The sequence below is a fragment of the Ammospiza nelsoni genome, chromosome 5, assembly GCF_027579445.1.
Source record: "Ammospiza nelsoni isolate bAmmNel1 chromosome 5, bAmmNel1.pri, whole genome shotgun sequence".
Taxonomy (NCBI): Eukaryota; Metazoa; Chordata; class Aves; order Passeriformes; family Passerellidae; genus Ammospiza; species Ammospiza nelsoni.
In genome coordinates this window covers 61,104,381-61,127,415 of record NC_080637.1, presented here as the reverse complement: position 1 = coordinate 61,127,415, position 23,035 = coordinate 61,104,381, and the positions used below count along the sequence as shown (strand labels likewise).

Sequence of the window (23,035 nt, the reverse complement as noted above, 5' to 3'; positions counted from 1 at the left end):
CGCAGGGGCCGGGCCGCTCTCTCCCGCCCCGCGCAGGGGGCGGGCAGGGCCCCGGCCGCGGCCGGACTACAGCTCCCGCCGCTCCGCGGGACCGCCCGGAAGGGCCGCCCCCGCCCGCCGACTTCCTCCGGCCGCGCTGGGCGCCGCGCACGGAACGCGGGGCTGGGCTCGGAACGCGGGGCCGGGCACAGAACGCGGGGCCGGGCGGCTCCCCGGGGCGTGAGGCGGCGGCGGCGGTGGCGGAGCCGGGCCCTGCCCTGCCCTGCCGTGCGCTGCCCGCTCGGCTCCGCTCCCCGCCCCGCCGAGGACGTGGCCGCCGCGCCCGGAGGGAGCCGCGTCCTGCTCCTCGCCCCCTCCTCGGGCTGGGCTGGGCTGCGGTGCCGGGCGGGAGCACGGCCCGGCCTCCCCGGCAGCCCGGAGCGCTCTCGGAGCCTTGGGGTGCTCGGGGCAGCCCCTTGTCCTTCCCCCCGGACAGCACCCGGCCGGGCATCCGCGGTGACACACGGTCTGCTTGTGCCGGCTGCGAGGGCACTGGGTGCGTTTGCGGCTGTGCCGCTGTTCTTCTCTTTGAAAAAATGGCATAGGAGGGTGGGGGGCTGTTGGTTTGGGGTTTGATGGGGTTTTATTTGTGTTTGGTTTTTTTAAATTATTATTATTTTGAAGAAAAAATCCTTCCGTTTGTTCTGCATTTTGGAGTGTTAAGGCTGCGCTTTCCTGCTGGCTTTCGAGGGAAGTAGGGTAGCATTAAGGGTGTTTTTTTTGAACCTAAGGTGTCTTATTTTGCCTTTAAGTGAAAGGATAAGGCAGAACACCGAGGAGAGCTTAACAAATAAGGGTGGAAGCCTATCAAAAGCTTACTCAGAATACCGGCTGGCTGTAGGTAAATAGTGCTGAATAGTTGCACGAGGCAGTCTAACACTCTAAAAGCACTCCCGTTCCTTTCTTAAAGGCATGTGCTTCACTGCTTTGAGTTCTGTGGGTCATCCTGCTGCTGAGCTTTTTTGCTCTTCCTCCACCACAAAGTTATCATGGTGTTCTCACAATAATTTGACTAACTTTAAAGAAAAAACTGGTTGCAGACTTTTCTAACTAGGAAGAATGCCAGTTTTGAATATAGAAAGGGCAGGATGAAGACAGAGGGAAAACAAAATCTTTCATGGTTATCTCTACGCTGTGAAAGTGTCCTGTGCCAGAAAGCCTTCTAGAAAGAAGACCTGAGATTGGGGAGCTCTGAGGAACAGACTGTTTCGATAGCAAATGCTGTTTAAAAAAGTTCAGGTGACTTTAAGGTCATGCCAGGTCTTAGCTTTAAAAGGACTCAGTATCTTGGACAAATAAGATCTACGTTTGCATGTGTTGACATGAAGCAAGTAGTAAATCTTGTGCTTTGGGCTGCAAACTGATTACCCAAGGAAGGAACTTTTCCCCACAGCATTGCACAACTGGCAGTGTTTTGCTTTCCTGGGGACAGCTCGGTTATCTGCCTGGCGGGAGGGGAGGGAGAGCCAAGGAACCTTTTGTGTTTGACCAGCAGACCGTGTGGCTCACAGCCTGCAAGGACTGGAGCTGAGAAACTGGAGTGCCTTGGCTTCCCTTCTCAGTGCAGCTTGTGTGGGGACAGCCCTGGGCTCTAGGGCTGTGGGGTTACTGCTGTACTGTGGTGCTTGTGTGGGTGCTGGGTCTTCATTCACTGGTGCTGGGACCTCAAGTCAAGGGAGTATCAAGACTGCAAAGTTGCCTCTTCAGGGCTGGTCTGGCCTTCCCACAGCTCCAGCTATAGGCACTTTTTTTTCCTCTGTGTGAGCCCAAGCAGTCTAGACACATGTCCCTACAAGGAGGTGCTGTGTGCCAGCTGCAGCAGTGGCAGGGTGGCCCAAGAGCTCCTGGGCTGTGTGGAGACAGATGGTGCCAGGTCTTGTACAGACTCACTGCATTTGCCCTGAAAGAGAATGGAGGGGTTCAGGGAGGTGTAGGATAAATGTGTCTCTGGTGTCTCAAAGCTGTCATAGCTGGGTTCCTGGTACTCAGAGGATCTCCATGCCACGCTCTGTTTTGGAGGTCAGATGGGATGTCAGTTTTCACAGTGGTTCACAGTAGCTGGATATTGCTGTTGGCCAGGCATGTGTCACCACTGGGAGAACAGGGAAGGGAGACTGCCTGCAGTGCAAGGTGTCTTGATGAAAGCTTTAAAAGCAGAAATAGAAAGTCTGAGTGAAATAAAGAGTTTTCAGCTGTAGAAATGTGAATGTGACTGTCTGGGCAATAACTTCTACTTTCTCCAGGTGAGGTTATGAAGCTGAACATGAAAAGACTTCTGTCAGATGTGCAAATAATTACATACAGCACCTGTGGATACATAAGGACTCAAAGGCATTATATTCTGTCTTGTTTCAGTGCTGATCCTTTGGGGGAACAGGGGTGGTGCTTCAATTTAGCTCTCCTCAGCATTCAGAATATGGTGTTGGCATGTCTTCTGAAATATGTGTAGAGAGATTCATCCCCTCACTGCCCAGTGGGGCTGTTTCCCAAAATCTGTTAGCAAACATCATCCCTCGGCCATGCCAGCACAGCTGGGGCATTGCAGTGGTGTGACATGGAGCAGCATGAGGAAACTGTGGTCTGTGGTGGCCTTCCCTCAGTACTGACAGTTCCTGCTTCTCTTGAGGTTGAGGTGTCACCCATGCCCTACACCCATGTCCTGTAGGGACAGGAAGGTGTGACTTGTTGTGTGCTGTACTGATGAGTTAGGGACTGCTGGAGCTGTAATGCCAGGCTTGAGAATAAACGGGAAAGGATTCCAGCTGTTGGATTTCAGCACTGTCCTCACAGCTACTTCCCTTCTTCCATCTGTGCAAGTCCTCTCTTGGGCATATTCCTTCAACAACATCTTGATGAGGCAGTCAGATCCCTTCAAAACCCTTCTGCAGCCATAGCCAAATGCTGCTCCTGTGGCTTCATCACCTGTCTGTGTCCAGCCAGGTAGCAGCAGAAAGCTCTAATTTATGGTCACTCTGTAGTGCACCGCGTGTGTAAATGGTGCACAATGGTCTGTAATGGGAGAATGCTGGAAATTGGTAGATCAGGGGGTGTTCCTTTGGTCCTGGGCACTGAAGAGGCATCTGCTAGGAGAGAACCAAACAAGAAGTGCCATGAGGGTTCTGGGAGAATGGGAATGACAAAACACCTTAATGTACAAGTGATGAATGGGGAGTGGTGTGAAACAAGTTGGAAAGGCGTGGCATGGAGTTGTTCCATCTGGATTTGAGCTGCTTGGGGAGCAGAGCTGTACTTCATACACATGTTTTAATTCAAATTGGTTTTCTCTTCTCCTCCCTTCCCATCTTCTTCTGTTTAAGGGAGAAGAAGAATGACTTAATCACCCTCCAGCCCCCGTGGCCAAGGCAGGAGCAGGGCTAGGGCTGCCAGGAACAGAGCATGGCTGTGCCTGGAGCCTTACGGAGGCAGCCTGCCAACAGAGGCCTCGTGTCCCACTGCACCCACCATCACATTGTTGTGTTCCTGCTGACCTTCTTCAGGTAGGCTGAGTGCTCAGAGATTTGTGTTTCCACCTTTTCTCCAGAGGAGATTGGGCCAACCTGTGTCTGTCTGTGTGTTTCCTGGCAGTTATTCCCTGCTCCATGCCTCCAGAAAGACATTCAGTAATGTCAAAGTCAGCATTTCCAGCCAGTGGACTCCCTCGCCCCGAAACAGCACGGCCCCCGAGCTCCAGCCATGTGAGGTAAGGATACCAGGGAGAAGGGAGTGCTAGGAAAGGTGGGCAGCTGCCAGAGGGCTGAGCTTGTGGGGCTGAAGAAGCCCCTTTAGGTGTTCCTCACTTCTCAGAGTGTGAGTGGAAGCTTCACGTGTTGGCACTGTAGTTTTATGGATCGCCAGGTGATGCTGAAAGCTTCCCTGGTGGTGCCCAGAGAGAAACTTGTCAAGAAGCTGCAGTGTTCCAGTGGGAAGGGGGCCCCAGAAGAGTCTGCAGTGGCATGGAGGAGGGGGAAGGGAGACTCTTCCTCTGAAGGGTTGGAGGCAATAAACCAAAGCAGTTAATGGGCTTACAGAGAGTCCTGTGAAATCCTGGCTGTGCTTTCTCTGGGGCAGTCATGCTGCTGCCACCCCCTTAAAAGGTTAGCCAGACTAGGAGAGAAGAGAGCTGTCTGACAGTGCTAGCTGTTATCTTAAACTGATGGTGAAGAATGGCATATTACCTTGCATCTGAAATGCCTGGTTTCCATGCTGAACATCCAGTACCCCTTGTCTGTAAAATCCTGGTTAAAGCAGTGGGAGTTTTGGCAGTGCTTGCTTGCAGGAAAGGAGGTTTGAAACTGCTTGCTTCTCACAAATGGGAAGGCAAGAAGTACCTCCTGGTTCCTACCATGGGGTTTTTAGGCCTTTTTTTTTTTTTTTTTTGTAATGCTTTGTCCTGATGCTTTTGAGAAATGGAAGAAATCTCACATCAAAAGCTTGGCCACAGACCATGAGATCTATTAGGGCTGGGAGTTCCAAGTCAGCTGCTGGAGCATTGCCTGCATTAGAAATCATTGGTTATTTGAATGTTTGACAGAGGGAATAGAAGGATGACAAATGCTGACTTCTTGTGATAAGTGAAAACAGTGCATTTGGCTTGTAATGTGTTCAGGATTTTATAGATAGCCAAAAGGAGTGAGCATCTCAGGGATGCTAAAATGAAATGCAAGGTGTTTACATTTAGTTCTTTACTAACATTCAAACAACCAGTATATTTTTGAAGCTGTTTTGTTGGGTTTTTTTAATATATAGATGGTTTGGCGTTTGCTGGATGTTGAGATGCATGTGTCTGATCAAGAAAAATGGTCAAACTGATCCTTTAGTTATCAATTTATGTTACATCTGTTAAACTAAGTGGATGTGTGATTGGTGTTGTCTGTACAGGATGTTCTCCTGGAGAGGTAGAATCAAGCTGAAACTGATGATGTTTGAATTAGGCACATCTCCAGGTCGGGCTTGGGTTGGGTTTGTTTGTTTTCTAATGGAGGCATAGGGGGAAGGGAAGACAACTTTGTTCTGATTCACTTCATTAATTCTTCAAATTATCCTCAAAGCTTGCTATTTTTTTTATCTGATGTCACTAATCTTTCTTTGGGGACTAGTGAAACTTCTTCCCTTTTTTTGATCATATTGAAACTAAAGTGAAACTCAGAGTAAGCACAAACCCCAGCAATATTAGTGATGACTGGAGTTTGTTGTAAATAGTTTCCAACCAGTCTATTTCTTCCCCTTGTTGCTTTTGTGTTCTTTCTTTTCTCTTTGTTTTCTGTCATTTCTTATTTTGGCTGCTGCCACAAATACTTGAAGGGAATTATTCATTTAGTGAAGACAGCAAGAGAAGTACAGAAGAGATGATGCACATAAACCAGAATATGCCTTTATTGTATAATTCATTAAAATGCTCATCAGTGTTTCAGAGTAAGAAGCTGTCTAACACCTGCATGCTTGTTAGAAGTAGGGTTTGTTTTGCCACTCATTTGTCTTGATTCAGGTGAAAGGAGCATTTCTCACTTCTGGTTTACTAGCTTGCATTTTAGAAGTGAAGCAAAGTGTCAGTGGACATTTTCTGCCAGAAGATAATGCCAGAATTGTTCCTGATTTGTTGATAACTGAAGTGTTGGAGAAATGGGAGCTTGCTTGGGCCAGATGCTGTTCTGCTTTGGAGCTGGGGTTTCCACTGAAAAAGAGTAGAATGAGCTGTGCCTCTCCCCATTTACCTGTCCAATTTTTCCCTCTGTAGCTCTGGAACAGCAGCCATTTATTTCAAAATTCAGAAGAAGCAACTCTATTCCTGGGAACATTGGACACCATCTTTTTGTTTTCCTATGCTGTGGTGAGTAAAACTAACCCCAAACTGCTCAGCTTTGCTTGACTCTTGTTGGGAAGATCACACCCACAATAAAAAGCTTAGTTCAGAAGCAAACCTCTTTCAGTTTCTGTTAGTTCTGCCCATGCCTGTCAGCCATGTGAAGATGCTTGTTAACAAACACAAGGGAAATACTATCACTTCAGAATTTCTTACACCCTGTCACTGGGGAGGACTAGTTCTGTCTCTCCAAGAGTTCCCAGCTGAATTCTTTCAAACAAGAAATGTAATGAGCAGCTACAAGCAGGGTTTCTTTGGTGGCAGGAGAAGTGGCTAGAATCAAACTGTATGTTGATGTAACAGCAGTGTTTGGATTAGTATGGCCTTTCTATGTGGTTTTAATTCTCACAGCTGCAAGGTGCAGATCCTCTGGCTTTGTCTAATGCTGTGGTTTGTTCTCAGGGTCTCTTTGTCAGCGGCATAGTTGGGGACCGCCTGAATTTACGCTGGGTTTTGTCTTTTGGCATGTGCTCCTCTGCTCTGGTGGTAAGTTGGAACATTGTAGTGGGATTTAAAAATCTGCCCTAGGGTTTCTGGGTAGGGTTTTGCTGCAGGGGAGAAGAGGCTGTGTTTCTGTGTGAATCTGCTCATCAGCTGTACCTCAGTGGTCTCAAAGCCTGCAGCTCTAACTTGGTGCTGGATGCATGAACTGCCTAAAGCATGGGGCATAGATGACTCTCTCCTTCCTGAAATGTCTTGCTCTGGACACTGTGTCAGAAAGAAATTCCTGAGTTGAGGCTTATCTAGAGAATTAATGAACAGCTTTTGCTCAAGATTAGTGTGTTTGGGCTTTTGGGGACTGTTTTGTGGTATAACTTAATCTCTTAGACCATCAATAACAATAATGTTGTTATTGATGCTTTTGCTTGCAAACACAATCTTTGCTCTGTTCTTTAAAGGACATCCTAACAATACCAGGCACTCATTTACTTATTTTATGTAACTGCCAGGAGGGTATGTGTCAAAAAAGAATGTCTGCTTAAAACAAAAGGTGCTTTCTGTTCAATTTCAAGCCACTTCAGATAAGTGTAAATCAGTTTTATCTCGTGGTTTTCTGGTTATTAAAGTGGTGGTAAGATGTGTGGAGTGTTTGTTTTACCAGTGGCTACAAACCCCACTGTGGCCTGTTGGGCTCTGCAGACTCATGACTGAATGTGCATCAAGCACCCTGTGCCACAATGTGTGTTTATTTTGGGTTAGAGCACTTGGTAATTTGAGAGCTGGCTGTAGTATTTGTGTTAAGTTTGGTGAAGATACATGACCTGTGAGTGCTCTGTGTTTGCAGAGAGCCTCAGGGATTAGCATGTCAGTACAAGAGCAGATCAAGAGGCTACTGTATTTTTAGTGTTGTCATTGAAACTGTTTGTGTCTTCCTTCTCTTCTCCTGTTTTAAGTGTGCAAAAGTCTTTTGGAGAGGAACTGCCATGACAGCACGTTTGTCTGGAGTCAGAGCTGTGCTGGCTCAGCAGAGGGTGCTGTGAGCCCTGTGCTGTGTCTCAAACACCAGCCTGGCCTCTGCCCTGGCCCTGCACAGCTCCCGGAAAGCTTGTTCCTTTTTTTAGGACCCCACTCCTGCTTGTCTTTCAGCAGTAGCCTCAGGGTGTCTTGTCTGTTTTCCCCCTGCTCTCCTCTAGGTGTTCTCCTTTGGCACACTCACAGAATGGTTGCATTTCTACAACAAGTGGTTCTACTGCTGTCTCTGGGTTGTGAATGGCTTGCTGCAGTCCACTGGCTGGCCCTGTGTGGTTGCTGTCATGGGAAATTGGTTTGGAAAAGCTGGGTAAGTTGAGTTTTCTTCAGTGACTCACTCATCTGACATGCTGAGTAACAGATTGAGCTGAAATGCTCAAACCAGAAAGGCCAACTGTTAGATCATAATTAAAATTAGGTAGGGTGAAATATGCCTTACTTGTTGCATTCTCTCTTTCACTTTTTTGTGGAGCCACTGGACAGCCTGGTGTGAACACAACTGTGTGTGTTAAAAGCATAGGTTCAAAGTTCAAAAATCCCATAGTGTAGAGTGACTGAATTTTAATTTTCCTACCACTGAAAAACCTGTTTCTCTCTGCTTAAAGAGGGCTAATGATAACTGAGTCATGCTGGGCTCTGTTCTCACTTTGGGGTATTGCAGATGAGCTCTAGTCATAGTTTGTAACCTTGTTTCCAGCTCACTCTCCTTTAACACAGATGTTTCAGGGTTTCTAGCTTATCTATTTGGCACCTCCAAGTTGTTATGTGTTTTGTTTTAAATGAACTTTAAGCTAAGCCCCTTTGCAATGGAAGGGAAAATGGTGTAACTTTATTCTTAAGTTAAAGTTCACTTAAATGTTTTGGTTTTGTCTTGTTCTTAATGTCATCTGTCCTTGCATTGTCTGCTTCAAATCTTCTTTTCCTTCTGCAGGAGAGGTTTTGTCTTTGGACTCTGGAGTGCCTGTGCATCTGTGGGAAATATCCTTGGGGCATTCCTTGCCTCCTGTGTTCTCAAGTATGGCTATGAGGTAGGTGTTGCTGCCTGGCTTCTAGCTACACCTGCGTGTCTGAATGGGACACTGGGTTTTTATCCTGTCTTTGAGAGACAACAGCCTCATATATCCAATTTCATTCCTGAATTCTGTGGAGGCAGAACAGAAAGGCTCTTCCTTTCCTGACTCTTCCAAGCTGGGAGAAATGAGCCTAAGACTCCTCTGTAAAAGGGACTGATTTTATTAAGGAGCTCTAGTGTCACATTGTACCTTCTTGTGATTTGGGTGGTTCAAGTGCTCTTCAGAGTCACCCATCACAGGTTCTGAGCTGACTGGAGTCCCTGGAGCTGGAAGGGCATGGAGGCATAGCTGCTGTGACTGGGAAGAGGCCAGGCTGTCATGTGGCAGTGGACAGCTGAGCACGGGGAATGGGAGTGACCCAGCACATCTCATTGCATGGGGCCTCTGAGGAGGCTGGCACAGCTGAGCTGGTCACTCTGGACAAGAGCAACCTTGAAAAGCCTGGGAGAAGTGTGCTGAGAAATCAGAGCCAGACCCTTTCCAGGACTGCACTTTGAGAGAGCAAAAAGCAGTGGGTGTAAAGTGAAGCAGGGATGGTTCCATTTGGATGTTTGGAAAACCATTTTCCTATGATGTATTTTAAGCACTGGAACACGGGGGCGGACCCTGGAGGATCTGCCTTTGGAGGATTTCAAGAATGTGATTGATCAAGGCTCTGAGCAACCTTGTCTGAATTTGGTGCTTGACTCTTCTCTGAGCAGTCCCTTCCCATAGAGGTGGATCTCTGATTGTGTTGGCTCAGCTCCTTCCTCGCTGCTGTCAGTGCAGATAAGCCAAGTCTGTTCAGGGGATGCAGAGATCACTTGTTTCCAGGTGTCTTGGATGCAGTCTGGCTTGTTGTAGCTGTGTTTGCTCTCTCATGAGGTTGGAATGTAAAGAAACCCTCATTAGAGAGGGAGGTGTTTGTGGCTGAAAGTGCTTTAAAAAGAATGTTGTATTTATTTCTGCTCAGTATGCTTTCCTGGTGACGGCCTCGGTGCAGTTTGCGGGAGGAGTCGTTGTGTTCTTCGGGCTCCTGACGTCGCCCAAGGAAGTGGGTGAGTGGAAGAGCTGTGCTATTTCAGTCCCTCCATGAGAGCAGATCTGCAGCTTCCCGTGGAGTGCTGCTCATTCTGACAGCATTTATCCTCAGGGCTCCTAGCAAATGGTGCTGCACCTTAGTGCACTCAATGGAGCAAATGCTTTACTTGCCAAGATCACACTAAATGCTGCCATGTGTCACGTGAATAGGGTCTGGATGTTTTTTAAAGCAAAATAAAACAGCCTGGCTCTAACATCTCCACTAGGATATGCCTAATTATCCTAATTATCAGTTTTTCTTCACCTGAAACATCAGTGTTTGTTAAAGAAACAGCAGGCAAACTGATAACTGGCTATTGTAGGAGAAAACTATGGCAAGCCTTAAGTGTGCGATGGGAAGGGAAAGTAACTTTGGTCTGCAGGTCTCCCACAGCCAGATAAATAACTCTTGGGTTGGATGTGTTTCTTCTCTGAGAAGGTGGTAGGCAAGTCAGAATGCAACAGGGAAACAAAAGAACTTTGGGGCTTTGACAGGGCTGTGGAGGAGGTTTCCCAGGTGCCTGCAAAGGCTGTAAAGTTGGGAGCTCTAAAGCTGCCATAAAGCGTGCTCGTAAGAGTGCTCTGCATCCCAGGAAGCACAATGCAGTTCCCAGGCCTCCCATTCCAGCAGAGGCATTAACAGCAGCAGGTGTCTGAGGCCCTGCTGCTGCTCTCAGCTCCACGCTCGAGGGAGGTGGCACCCAGGGCCAGGCTGAGCATCCCAAGCCCTCAATGAGGGGGGAAGTGCACTAATTTGTTGTGTCTTCCAACTAATGGCCAGACACTCAGAGCAGACAAAGCGACGCCAGGATCACACAGTACTTTCAAGAGCCCTAGAAGACAAAGGGTAGAAACTGGCGGCACTGCAGATCACCATCTAGAAGAGTTTCTAAGCCACAGGAGGATGGAGGTATGGGAGAGCAAGGGAACTGCTGGAAGCTAGAATTGCTTAAAAGAAGTGAGCATAGCTTTAGAGTGGGGAGAGGGTGAACAGGCTGTGGTCTGTTTTTCCTGTTGCTTATTCCTTGTAAAACTTAGGCCTCCCTGAGCTTGGAGCAGATGAAGATGAAGCCAGTGTGGAAGAAGATGCCCACAGACCCCTAATGGGCAGTGATGATGTAGATGATGATGACCAGAATTACTCCATTCAAGCAACTGACAATGACAACCAGCCCAAGGCCATTGGCTTCTTCCAGGCTTGCTGCCTTCCTGGTGTAGTATTGGTGAGGACACAGATTCTTAAGTAAGAGCTGACTTAACTGTTGAACATAAAGCTGCCTTTTTGTGTTGTCAGGATTTGTACACATCATTGTTAATATGCTGACCATATGTTGTAGTGGTTGGCATCTGATGTCTCAAGCTGTGAAAATGTTGGGGTTGGGCCTGCTGTCCTTGTGTACATGGATGCTGCTGTCTGGATGTGTGGTGTGTGTTGCTCTTCCCACTGCTCCATGGAGTGCATGTCATGAGCCAGTGAAGTGCAGCAGAGATCCTGCCCTTCCTGCTGTGAATCTGCAAGGGAGGCCATGCCAAAGGTGGCTGTAGGATCTGCCTTTCTTGGTAAGGTAGATGCCTGCCCTGAGGAATGGGTTCTCACTCCTAACTGAGCATCACACAGAGCTCTGTGGCACTGACACTGAGGCTTGGAGTTTTTATCTTGAGTCTATCCTAAAGAAGAAAGCTGCCTGAAAAGCCTGAATCAGCATGATGTAACATCTGGCAAAGTGTGCAGGGTTTTTTTATGAGCAACAGGAAACAAGGCCTGATGATGCAGTTTCCACATATCCTTGCAAACTTGTGCTTCTGTATCAGCACTGTTGCCCAATTCATGTTCAGCTGAAAAGTTAACCTGTCATTAAAAAGCAGTGTTAACCTTCTGCAGCAGGACACACATTCTGTGTGCCCCCTGAATACTGGAGCCAGTGCAAGAAAGGGGGCAGAGCACTGGGAGCTGCCTGGGTTTGCCAGGGAGCAGAACTGCTGAATGGGCAGTGTTGTCAGGTACCCTTGATGAGCAAGGCAGTTGGCTGTTGTGATTAAGGCAACAGAAAATCTGGAAGGGATGGGTGCATTGTCAGTGTGCTGAGTGCAGGACAACCTCAGTCCTGTTGTTAGGGCTGCAGTTGAGGGGTGGCAAAACAAAGCAAACCCATCTTGAGCTCTTTCCTACTCTGGATAAATGCCTCACACAAAATGTTAGTGATGGTGTCTGCCTCAGTTGATGTGTGACTTGTTTTCACTGGCCTGAGCAAAAGGAGATGGCAGCAGCTGAGGTTGTTTGCTTTGAACTTTGGGGTTTGGGGACACATTCCATGCCCTAATCCAACAACCTGAGCACCTCTGAGTCAGAGCTTTATCTGATGTCAGCTTAGTGCCCAGCCAAACAGGGGTACCATGTCAGATCGGTGAGAGACCAAATGCTGAGAGAATCTCCAAAGCCTTGTCAAGATTCTACAAAGAATTCATTTGACGTATTTTTTCTGTAGCTCCTCTCATCTCCTGCTGAGTGATACAGTGGAAGAGTTTTAGAACAGACAGCTTTCCCCTGAGCCTCTAGGAATTCAATGTTTAATTACTCAGACAATCTGGTAGACAGTTTCTTAGTGTGTTGTAATAAATATCACTTTGTACAGTGCACTTTTCACACCCAGAAGCAGGAGAGCCCTACCAAACATCCCCATGTCTTCCATGTATGGTGGAAATTACTTTGTGTCCTAAGAGTGAAAAAGCATTAATAATACAGCTTAGAAGTCTGCATCTATTAAAATAATATAAATTCAGAAGAGATGATTTTGTGGAATTTAATATATAAAAAGATCTGCTTTTTGAAATTCAAAGTCAAATGTCCATATGCACAGAGCCTCAAAGGTTGTGCTTTAACATCTTTATCCTATTTTGCCTTTTCCAATTAATTCCTTGAGCTGCTGTCTTTGCTGAAGTAGGGTGACCTGTCCCTCTGCATGCTGGGCCAGCAGCCCCTGAGCACTAATCTTTGCCACACACATGAAGGCTCTGTGGGAGGAGATTTGCTAGCTAAGGACAAACTGAGCCCAGCAACCAAAATAAAGTTGTCTCTCAGCTGTTGGCTTTGGAAGTTGTGCTCAGCTTTGGCCAAACCTTTCATCCCATGTCCTGGAGTACCTGCCTGGGGATTATGAGTGAAGCTTTCTCTTGTGGTGCTGTAAGCAGATGAGCCTTCTGAGCAGCACAAGCTAGCACAGAGGAACCACTTCACATAACTTTTCTCAGCATGATGCACAGATGACTAAATCTCAAGCCTGTTTCGTGTCATGTGGCTGGCTCCCTTCTCTTCGGAAGGTGAATTAACTTTTCTTCATTTTTTGAAGACTAGTGTCATTTCCTCTCAAGGTACACTGAAAGTGCATTAACCCATTGCATTCAGTGATAAAAAAATAACCTTTTTGACAATGATTTTTGTATTCCTGGGTTCCCTTTGATGTTCAGCATTAAACTTTCATGATCCTGCCTTCTTACATGAAATTCAGAAGTGCTTTCCTCTGAAAGCTTTAGCTGGATCCAGAGCTTTATGGAAATAAGCAGAAATGCTGTTTGCATTTCTCAAGTGCTAACTGCTCACTGGCCCTCTCTTTGTTCCAGTACTCCTTGGCCTATGCCTGCCTGAAGCTGGTGAATTACTCTTTCTTCTTCTGGCTGCCCTTCTACCTCAGCAGCAACTTTGGATGGAAAGAAGCAGAAGCTGACCAGCTCTCAATCTGGTATGATGTGGGAGGAATCATAGGTGAGTGAGCAGGGGAGTGACACCTTCTTGCAGCTGCTTCCCCAGTGTTTGAGAATGAGAGACAGAGAATGCAGCCAGAGCAGTTGTGTTCACTGGGATCTAGCTGGTCACTTAATGTGGGAAAAGTCTAAGTTTGTTTGTGGCTGCTTGGCTTATCTTTTCTTCCTTAAACACAAAGCATATGACCCCCTAAAGAGTTAACATATTAGAGTTAACATATAAGAAAAGTTCTATGTACAAAATGGGGCCCCTGCTTGCTACTTCCTTTCTGACAGGTACCCTTGGGGAAGATTTAGATCTGGACTTGGTGGGTTCTGTACTGTCCTGTCTGTCCTGTGTTTCTAAGGAGAGACTCATTGCAGATCTCAGGAGAGCAGGCACCAACTGTGTAATGTTCAGAAATTAAACCTAATTGCTTTTATTTCTGCTGGCTGCAAAACCTGACCTGGTTCTTCCAGAATCAAGAGTATATTCTATACATGTGTTTGGACTTCCACTCTCCTGTACTCAGGTTCTAGTTTTATTCCCTTGTCCAGTTAGCTTTAATAGACATCCTTGTTTGGGTCCATTCAGGGTCTGGTTTTGCCTCTGTGGCATTTTCTGCATTAGGCTTTCTCAGCATTCTGACTTCTACCAGCAGAGCAGTTCCTGCAGAGGTACCCATGGTACATAAGGTGATTTTTATTGCCCACTGGCATTTGTTGCATTGAGTTGCACCTGCCCTAAGCAGGTGAGACAGCAGAGAATGTGAGGCCCCTGTGTGATAATGTTTTCCCTGTGAGAAGGAGCTGCCTTTTCTTGCACTTTCAGTCAAAGGAGCCAGCCACAGTGTTCAGCTAGCTTAATCCAGGCTTGTGGTGGTCCTAGAGCTGTGGTGGTCCTTTAGGGGAAGAGGAAGGAAAGTAGATGCATTGGCTAGTGGCATGTCAGAAAAAAAAAAAGAAGCAATAAACTCCCAGTAAAGCAGTATGAGTAGTTTTCTCTGCTTTATCTGAGACTTAAATTTACTGTTGTCTCTGTGTCTGGGGCAGTAGGGGCAGGAGGCTTAGCTCTCAGGATGTTAGAGGGAATGTGTATTGATGAGGAGGCCACAGCAGTCAGTGAAACAAGCTTTGTTCAAGGTATCAGCATCCTGAGCCTGACAGTGAAACTTCTTTTTTGCCAGGTGGGACCATCCAGGGCTTGATTTCTGATGTGCTGCAGAAGAGAGCCCCCGTGCTGGCAGTGAGCCTGCTCTTTGCTGTGGGCTCTCTCTTTGGATACAGCCGTGAGTACTCGTGTGCTGCGCAGGCTGAGAGGCTCGTTCAGAACCTCCTGCAGAGAACCAGAGCACAGCCTGTTCTCATTAGGTTTTCTGGTCTTCAAACTGCTGCTGGATCAGAATGGGGCCTTTTGGTCTGCTTTGATCAAGTGTGGCACTGTGCAGAAAGAAATCTGTTCTCTGGTTAATTGGGTGGAAATGAATGCTCTGAGTGGCTGGATTTCCCTGTAGTGGTGAGTTATGGTACTGGTCCTTCTGGTACTGATCCTTCTCCAGTGTCAGTGAGATTTTTGGCATTGTCATTGTGTCAGCACCATATTTGGCAGAGAAAGAAGTCTCAGGTGCATCCCTGTACTCTGAGGAAAGAGAATCTGTGGACAGATGTGTGCTGGAGTATATATTCACTACTCAGAGGCTGGAGAAGCTCTTAGGCTTCACTACTTAGACTTCTGAAAATGGTGAAACTGGAGAGTTTCTGCCTCTTTTGTGATAGATATAGTTCTTGGTGTCCAGTTTTTGAAAGGAACCTTGGGAAAACAGAGTGTGAGGAGATGGGAAGATGTAATTTGTGTGAAACATCTATGAAGCAGTTCTAGGGGTGACAGGTTTGTGTTTTCAGACAATGTCCTGTGGTACAGAGTGATTTAACTCTGGGATGCCATTTCACTGCTCTGTGTGTTCCTCCAAAATGGAATGGTGATCCATACAGACTTTTATAGAGCACTTTGAGATCTGTGGGCAGAAATTTCTGCTGGATCTGGAAATGAACAGTGACTTTTGGAAGCATGCAGGCTTACTCAGATGGTCTTGAAGTAATTATCATTGAATAGCAAGGATTGGGTTTGGTGGAGTTTTTGTAGGCTCTTGTGTTAACTCATTGCTTTAAAAAGTGAATTGGAAATAAACATGAAATTATTGCTGATGAAGTTTGAAGTTTGTGACTAGGTAGCAGAACAGCCAGAGCCCCAGGTGCCTTGTACTTAGCTCAAAATGTGCTGCTGTCCAGGCAGATAGAGAAGCCTCAGGTGATCCAAAGTTCCTGCAGTGTGATAATTCAGCTTCCATCAGCCAAGCCAGGAAACCTTATTGTGCCCATAAGAGGGATAATGGCCTGAGAATATATGAGGAGGGTGCACCTTGCCTTGTGCAGTAACTCACCCTGTGTGGGCCCTGAGGGGAAGGGAGTGAGGAATTCAGGGGATGCCTGGAGGTGAGATACCAGGGAAAACTGTCTGAAAGGCCCTGAGGGGCTGCAGTGGAAAACTAGCCCCATGTACACATGCTGCTGGAGAGGCATGGGGAACCTGTATGTGTTCAGACATGGCTTTGTAAGGAGGAATTTGTGTTTTGGAAAATGTAGGAAGAGTGAAAGGGCTGATTCAAGTGCTGAAAACTTTGTGATGAGAGTTTGAGCTGAGTCTGACTTCTCCAGAGAGATAAATGAAGGATTCTCTTACTATTCAAGTTTTATTTACACTCACCTGGTCTTTCTCTTGCAGGTTCCCCAAACAGCAAGCCTATCAATGCTGTGATCATGGCAATTACAGGTAACTTCTCAAAATCCACTATTATGCTGGTAGACATCTAAATTAATTGCAGAACAACCAGCAACACTAGCCAGGTGGTGGTAAGGTGTCTGTGTGTGCTGCCATCTCTGCTGGTTTTGCAGAGAGAGTGAAAACTGGGCCCCAGTTTCTGTTACCTCTGGAGAACAGCTGTAGGAAAACTGCCTTACAGAGGGAGGTATAGAATATAGACTGTATAGAATCATGGCCTGGAGCTGAGGGGATCTGTCTTGACTCCAATATGCTGGAGGTGGATTTATGCCAAAATACCTAGCAGTGATGTGGTATCTGAGGAAGTGGGGATATGGCAGAGTCATGAGCTGCAGCTCAAACTTGAGAGTGTTTGTCAGAATCCAAAACACCCTGTGTGCTGGGAGAGGTCACAAGCTTTTTGTGCTGCCACACATACTGTGCTGTGTTATGGAATTAGGCCTGCATGAATAGAGCCTTTCTTTCCAAACACTCTTATTTCAGAACTCTCTGTCCTGTTGTTGTGGGTATTTTTTTTTTGGCCTTCCATCTCTTCCATGAGCCCCTGGAGACTGAGGGTGTCCATGCTAATTAAAATGTTCTTGTTAGCTATTTCTGTGTAACTACTCCAGATATTTCAGGGTGTTCCATGATTGTGTGTTTCAGGTACCTCTCTCCCTGCAGTTTGTCTCTGAGCACTGTCCCTAGACTTAATTCTTGTCCTGAGCTTTCATAGTATAAAATCTGTGTTTTGAACATGCTTTGTTGAGAATCTGTATGAGTATTTGTTTTGCACCAAGGCTGTTTTCTGTCACTTTCAGGATTTTTCATCGGAGGCCCTTCTAACATGATCAGTTCTGCAATTTCTGCTGACCTGGGGCGTCAGGATCTGGTGAAAGGCAGCAGCGAGGCTCTGGCGACAGTCACAGGAATTGTGGATGGAACAGGCAGTATTGGTGCTGCCGTGGGCCAGGTGAGGCTGCCAGGGAAAAGAGAGGTCTGGGGAAGGAGGAAAAGTGTCTGTTGTGGTTACAGGTGTTAGTGCATTCATCAGTCTGAGTTGTGTTGGGGGAGACAGAGAGGGTTGGGGTTTTTTTCAAAATAATTCCTTTAGAATCAACCAAGGGAACACGTCTGTTTTAACAAAGTTTCCAGTGGAAACAATGTAATTAAGATCTAAACTAAGTGTTCACAGTGCTAATGTTAAGGCACTTTGGTAATTCAAGTGAATTTTACAGACTTTCATATCCTGAACTTCAAAAAGCTTTGCAAAGTGTGAAAAAAAGTATTTTGAAGTTTGGGGGTTTTTTTGTTTTGAGGTGATCGGCAAACCTTTTCTTACAGAAAAGTGTATCTCTATAACCGAGTAAAATTGGAATGTTACAGTGTTCATGAAGTTATTTAAAATTTGCTCTTATTTGTGCTTTCTTTTTTTATCTGTGGGTGTCTTTTACACCTTGTAATCCCAGCCCCACTTGCTCCAGCAGTCCTTACAGTCTGAGGAGCAGAGTGTTGCAGAGGAGGAAGCTGACAGTGTGCCCACTGGGGATGTTTTCTTCTCAAATACAAGTGTTAACTACGTGAAAGAACACAGTGGTGCTCTGGGGAGGATTTAGTAGAGAGTTTGGAGCCAGTGTTTCTCCAGGCATCCTCCAGTGGTGGTAAAATACCAAGGATGCAGGCGAGGCTTGCGAGTTTCTTCGCCATTGATTGCCTGATAAATGAAATCATTCAGTCACTGTTTTGTAGGATAGATGCTGCTTATCTCCTCTGAACATGGAAAATTACAAGTGCTTTGAGGACAAATATCAGTGCACTGTTACACTCAGTGCTCTTCTGGCATCAGCTCAGTGTTTTTGTCTTCCCACACACATACCATCCAAACTCACATCATCATAAAAAGTGGGTCTTTGCTTCTGAGAGATTCCACCTGCCTCCCCTTCCAACACTGCATTTATTCCAGCAGAGACAAGCACGACGTCATTCTGGGGGTGTGTGAGTGACAGTAAATGCACAATGAGCACGTTGGAAATTCACATCCTGTTCTGATATACCCAGTGGTGAAGAAGGGAGGCCCTTGTGCAGCATCTGAGTATAAATCTGCTAATAAGAGACACATTTCCTTGTGTGGCCCGGGCTGCCCAGCTGAGCCAGGGTGCAGCTCAGAACAGAGTGTAGTCTCAAGTGTCTTGCCTAGATGAAGGGTTAAGCAGTTACTGGTAGCACAGCTCTTGAAAATGTGTCCTGTGTAATTTATAACTCATTCTGGAGCTTTTAGTTCTTCTGAGAGTACTTACATCCACTTATGTCCCAGTGTTCCGTGCAAAAACCTCGTATTCAGCAGAGTCAATTTGTCACCCTTTGAAACTGTAGTTCACTTCTGTCTTTGTGCTGTTCTGAGTTACTGTAAAGCTTCAGGGTGGTGTCTCTGCTTTTCTGAAACTGTGGGTTTTGTACAGAAAAACGCTGCTGTCCTGAGTCATACCTTCTGACAGGAAAAGATCACACAGAGCTGGTCACAAAATCTTCCAACTGGAGTGCTAACAGCCCACAAAGTCTAGAAAATGAAAGTGTCATGCCTGAAAGTCATGTTTATCTTCCCAGTTTGAATAATACTTTTTTTCCCCTTTCTGTTTAGTACCTAGTGTCTTTGATCCAGGAGAACCTGGGATGGATGTGGGTTTTCTATTTCTTCATTCTAATGGTAAGAAATCACCTTTTTAAAAAAATTCTTTGTCAAAGCTCAATTTGCCATAGGATGTTTTTGTGGGAACATGAGAACTGTGACTCCTGATACCATTCTCAAAGTGGCCTGGGGTGTGGCTTTGCCTTAGGTTGTCTATAAGTCAAATCAGTTCATTTTGGATCCTTTAAAGTCACGTTACCCAACAGGAACTGAGATTGTAGCAGAGACACAAAAGTACCTGCCCAAAAATACCTGTATGCATTTCCTAAATCAAATACCACCTGACTTCCAAGGTGGGGCTTCTCCCTCCTGCATCTCCATGGTACAGCGTTTCTGATGTTTTTGGAGAGCTGAAGTTTAGCTGCTTGTTTGTTAGGTTTTGAAGATTAGTGGAAAGAGTGGTGAGGGTATTGAAACTAAACTGAAAATGCCTTGGCCCTGTTTTGCTGCTGGGGCAGAGAGCTGTCAAGGCCCTGATGTCCTCAGTATCACCACAGTGGTGAACTCTGCACAATTTACTTGGTCTTCTCTGCTGGAAGTGCCAGGAGATGTCTCTGCCTCTGTGCTGGCAAGGGAGAAGGCCACTTTGGTAAGCAGCAGAGGTGGTGAGGAGCAAGGTCCCTGAGGAGCTGGAGAGCTCATCTTTATGAAAAGGTGATCGTGACAGCTGAAATTGTATGAGCTTTCCTGCAAGCTCAGCCCTTCCTCTGCTGTGCCACTCTGTCACTGCTTCCCTAAGCCTGTGTCTTCCTGGGATGGCCTTGGATGCACACTGGAGCAGGGGGGCCTGCAGCTCTGGTTGCTCTGTGCTAATTGTCCTGGATTTGCTTCTTTCCCCAGACGAGTTCCACAGTCCTGTTCATTTCACCCTTGATAGTGAGGGAGATCAGGCTGCTGCTGCACGAGCGGCACCTGCGGATGCTGGCAGAGTGATTCTGCTCCCTCTGCCTGGACTGCTGTGTGCAACTGACACCTGGGACACTCACCAAAGCTCTGGGAGACTTGTTGGGTACATCCTCCAGGTTTGGACTGATTCAGAAGGACTCCACAAGACTTGATTGACTTGCCTGTGGTGAGCTCAGTCGTGAAGCACCAAATACCTGTCCTGAGACCACCTGTGTCGTGGAGCTGCTGACCTAAGCCAGACAATCCAAGGGACTGATGGATTGTCCCAGCCTCCCAGACCCTTCCAGCAGTCACACCAGGGTCTTCTGTTGGGTGTCTCATTCCTATACCTTTTCTTATTTATTTCTGGATTGCTGACCAAAGTCAGCTCTTTGAAACTGACGGTTTTCGGGAGGCTGTCTCGCAATGAATCTTGATGCTCTTTTGTGCTGGTGAAATCATACAGTGCAGTTCATGGATAGTCCTAAATTTCAGATCACCTTAGCTTTTAGAAAGGGCAAAAATAATTATTTGGGATTTATGCTGTCCAGTTGTTTAAAAACTGCTGTTGCTAAATCTCTGCACAGACGGACCTCTGCTATCCCCATCTATTAATTGTTACATATTCCAGTAGAGTCACATGAAGAAGTTACCTCTGTATTTGTTTTTAACATTTTTAATAATGTTACTAATCTCTGAGAAATGAGATTTCATTTTTTAAACTATTGAAGCAGACAAAGAGTGTGCAATACTTTCTGTAATCTCTGAAATAAGCCTTAATAGGTCCTTTGTGTCTAAAGGATCCTTGGATGGCTTCAGGGATCAGTAATGGGACACAAACACTTTCACTACTTTGTTTATTGCACCTGACCAATACTGACCAAAATGGGTGTGAGATGACCTTCTGAAGGAAACTGGTGTCACTGACTTCATACTCCTTGGGCAATTGCTCATCTCTAGCAAAGCAGGATCAGAATGGAATTAAAGGAATTTAAGGGACCTGGCTGCTCTCAGAGAGGGGCTGAAATGTACTCATGGAGTAGCATTAATGAGCAACTGCTGCTGTTTCCCCTCATGCTCCTGTGGCCATGGCTGCATAGGGGACCTCAAGCTCCAGGGTTTGGAAGCTTGAGTTGTACCTTGGAAGGGAAAGGTAGATGCAAGTCTGCCTGCAAGCACTAAAAACAAGTGGCTGTGCTTGCTGTGGTGGTGTTTGAGTGCTTTGCAGTACTCTGCTAAATGGGGTGACCAACTGACAGCTCTAACATTTATTGGTGATCTTAATGGGATCACTGAGTAACTTCTCAAAAAAATGCTTTCTGTTTATGCCTTGAAATGTTTCATTGTAATTGGTCTGTGTTAACCTACAGACCTTGTGAGCAAACACTCTGTCTAACTAGTCAGTGCCTGGATGGAGGTGGGGAGCAGCAAAAGTTGGAGCTGAGAATTTGAAACTTTAAAAGGGAACAGTTGCCTTTTCAAAATGTGCATTGATTTTATTTTTTATTTTTAATTGATGAATGTCAATTTTTAGTCATGTGTTGATTGTAATGAGTGGAACATCATTAGTGCCTTACGGTTCTACAGTTTTGAACGGTTGCTTGGTGGTTGCTGCTTCTGTAGTTATGTCTCCATGCACAGCTTTGCTTAATGTGGAACTCAGTTGCCCCATTTTATATTTTTTGAGTCTTTTTCTCTGGGTGGAGGTGATTGTTGCATTTATTTTTGGTGACCCTCAAAGTATTTCAGTGCTTGGAAAAATAATGCCATTAAGCTGATATGGGGCCTGAGTCCTGTTCTTGACTCTTCTCATTCCCATTCCAATTTTTGCCTGTATAATTAGAGCAGGAGACTGAGAATCTATCATCCTGTTCTCAGAATTATGCCCTGGGGTTAGTTTTCACATCCCAAGCTACTCATTAGCCCCTGTACAAATAGAATGAAAACTCCCTGAAATTTAGTTCTAAAATTGATTGTGGCACCGTTTGCCTGAGCTACAGCGTCTGAGAATCTCTGGTTTCAAATTCCAACCTGGATGAACTTTTTGGCTGCCTCTGTGGGCAGCAGATAAGCTTCTGATGAAAGGTGGGGTGGGAAAGGGACGTGGCTGGGGTCGAGGGGGAGGAGAAGGCTGGCCCCTGTAACAAATGGCTTCCTGTAAACAGCTCTGTCCCCTCTTGGGAAGTGTCAGCAGTGATGGAGTGCCAAGGCCAGGCTGCCCAGCACGTGGTGCTTTGGGACCACCCCCATTAGTGTGCCCAGGGCCTGGGGATTGCTGCTGTGCTTGTCCTGGGTTTGCAGTTTTCTGTGTTTCTCCAGGGTGCTCTGAGGGAGAAAGGTTTTCAATCTGGTCATGTCTGAACTGACCTCACATGAATAAACATTCTTTGACTTGATCTGGGCTTGTCCTTCCGTGTGCTTTATTCCACTCTCCCTGGTGTGGTTCTGCTGAGCATCCTCCTCTTCCTCCCTTCCTCCTCCTCACAGGTCTGGCTCTAGCAGCTGCTTTTCACTCAGCTGCTGTGAAGACCTGAGCCCTGACTATTGCTGAAACCAAACCCTCATCCCAGCCTAAAAGGGGACCATGTTCCAGGGCTGCAGTCTAGCACTCTTCCTGATCAGGCGCACAGGAGGTTTTGTGAGAGTCCCCTAACAGAGATGGTGTAACTAATGGTCCTAAAGGAACCAGACCATATACTTGGTTTTATTAATTTATTTCTTTGTTGATCTGCATGTAGAAGTCAGGTGTTCTTCCCTTGGAATTAAATGTGCCATGTGGCTGTGGCCCTGCTGTGCCTTCTCTCCTGTGGCTCATTCCATTAAACATGAATCCATGTCTTTGCTTAGCTGTGTTTAAATGGACACAGTGGGGGACTTGGTAATTGTGTTTGTGTTTTATAGTTTATAATAAATTCTGAACTGAGCACAATACCAGACCACTGGAGAAACTCCTGCCTCCATGTTCTGGTCTCTCAACCCCAAGTAGTTTGGTGGTACTATCATGCTGTTCCTCAAGGAAACTAACAGTTCATGTTTTTACCCCTTTTCTGTCACTTTTTTCCCCACCTACTCATCAGGAACTTCCCAGCCTACTCTGGAAGCACTCTGAAGAAGGAGTAGAGTTTTGCTTGAACATCTGAAAATGCTGACAGTAGTAAACCCCATCACCACCACTGTGACTGTGATCTCCAGAGCATAATGTGTGGGCAAGCAAAAGAGTAGGAATTGCTTAACTTCAGAAGTGCAAAGGAAATGCATAAGGAACTGATCTCTATTTCAGACTGAATGCCAGGTATGACAGACTGACCAACTGATACTGACAGAAAAGGTGTGCTTCAGCCCCATGACACCTGTCTGTGTCAAGGAAGGGCCTTGCAATAGGTGTCCTAGAAGCAATGCTGCTGTGT

At 46.3% G+C, this 23,035-nt stretch overlaps 1 protein-coding gene across 1 annotated transcript; it reads left to right on the top strand.

Moving 5' to 3' along the window:
• The first annotated feature begins 191 nt into the window (after positions 1-191).
• SLC37A3 (solute carrier family 37 member 3) lies at positions 192-22,024 on the top strand. The gene is made up of 15 exons (XM_059473005.1): positions 192-535; positions 3,357-3,536; positions 3,625-3,739; positions 5,774-5,866; positions 6,302-6,385; positions 7,534-7,679; positions 8,301-8,397; positions 9,395-9,479; positions 10,540-10,724; positions 13,120-13,261; positions 14,427-14,528; positions 16,022-16,069; positions 16,879-17,030; positions 18,696-18,761; positions 19,584-22,024. The coding sequence occupies exons 2-15, from the start codon at positions 3,436-3,438 to the stop codon at positions 19,674-19,676; spliced, it is 1,509 nt and encodes a 502-aa protein (XP_059328988.1). The 5' UTR covers positions 192-535; positions 3,357-3,435; the 3' UTR covers positions 19,677-22,024.
• Positions 22,025-23,035: the final 1,011 nt, after the last annotated feature.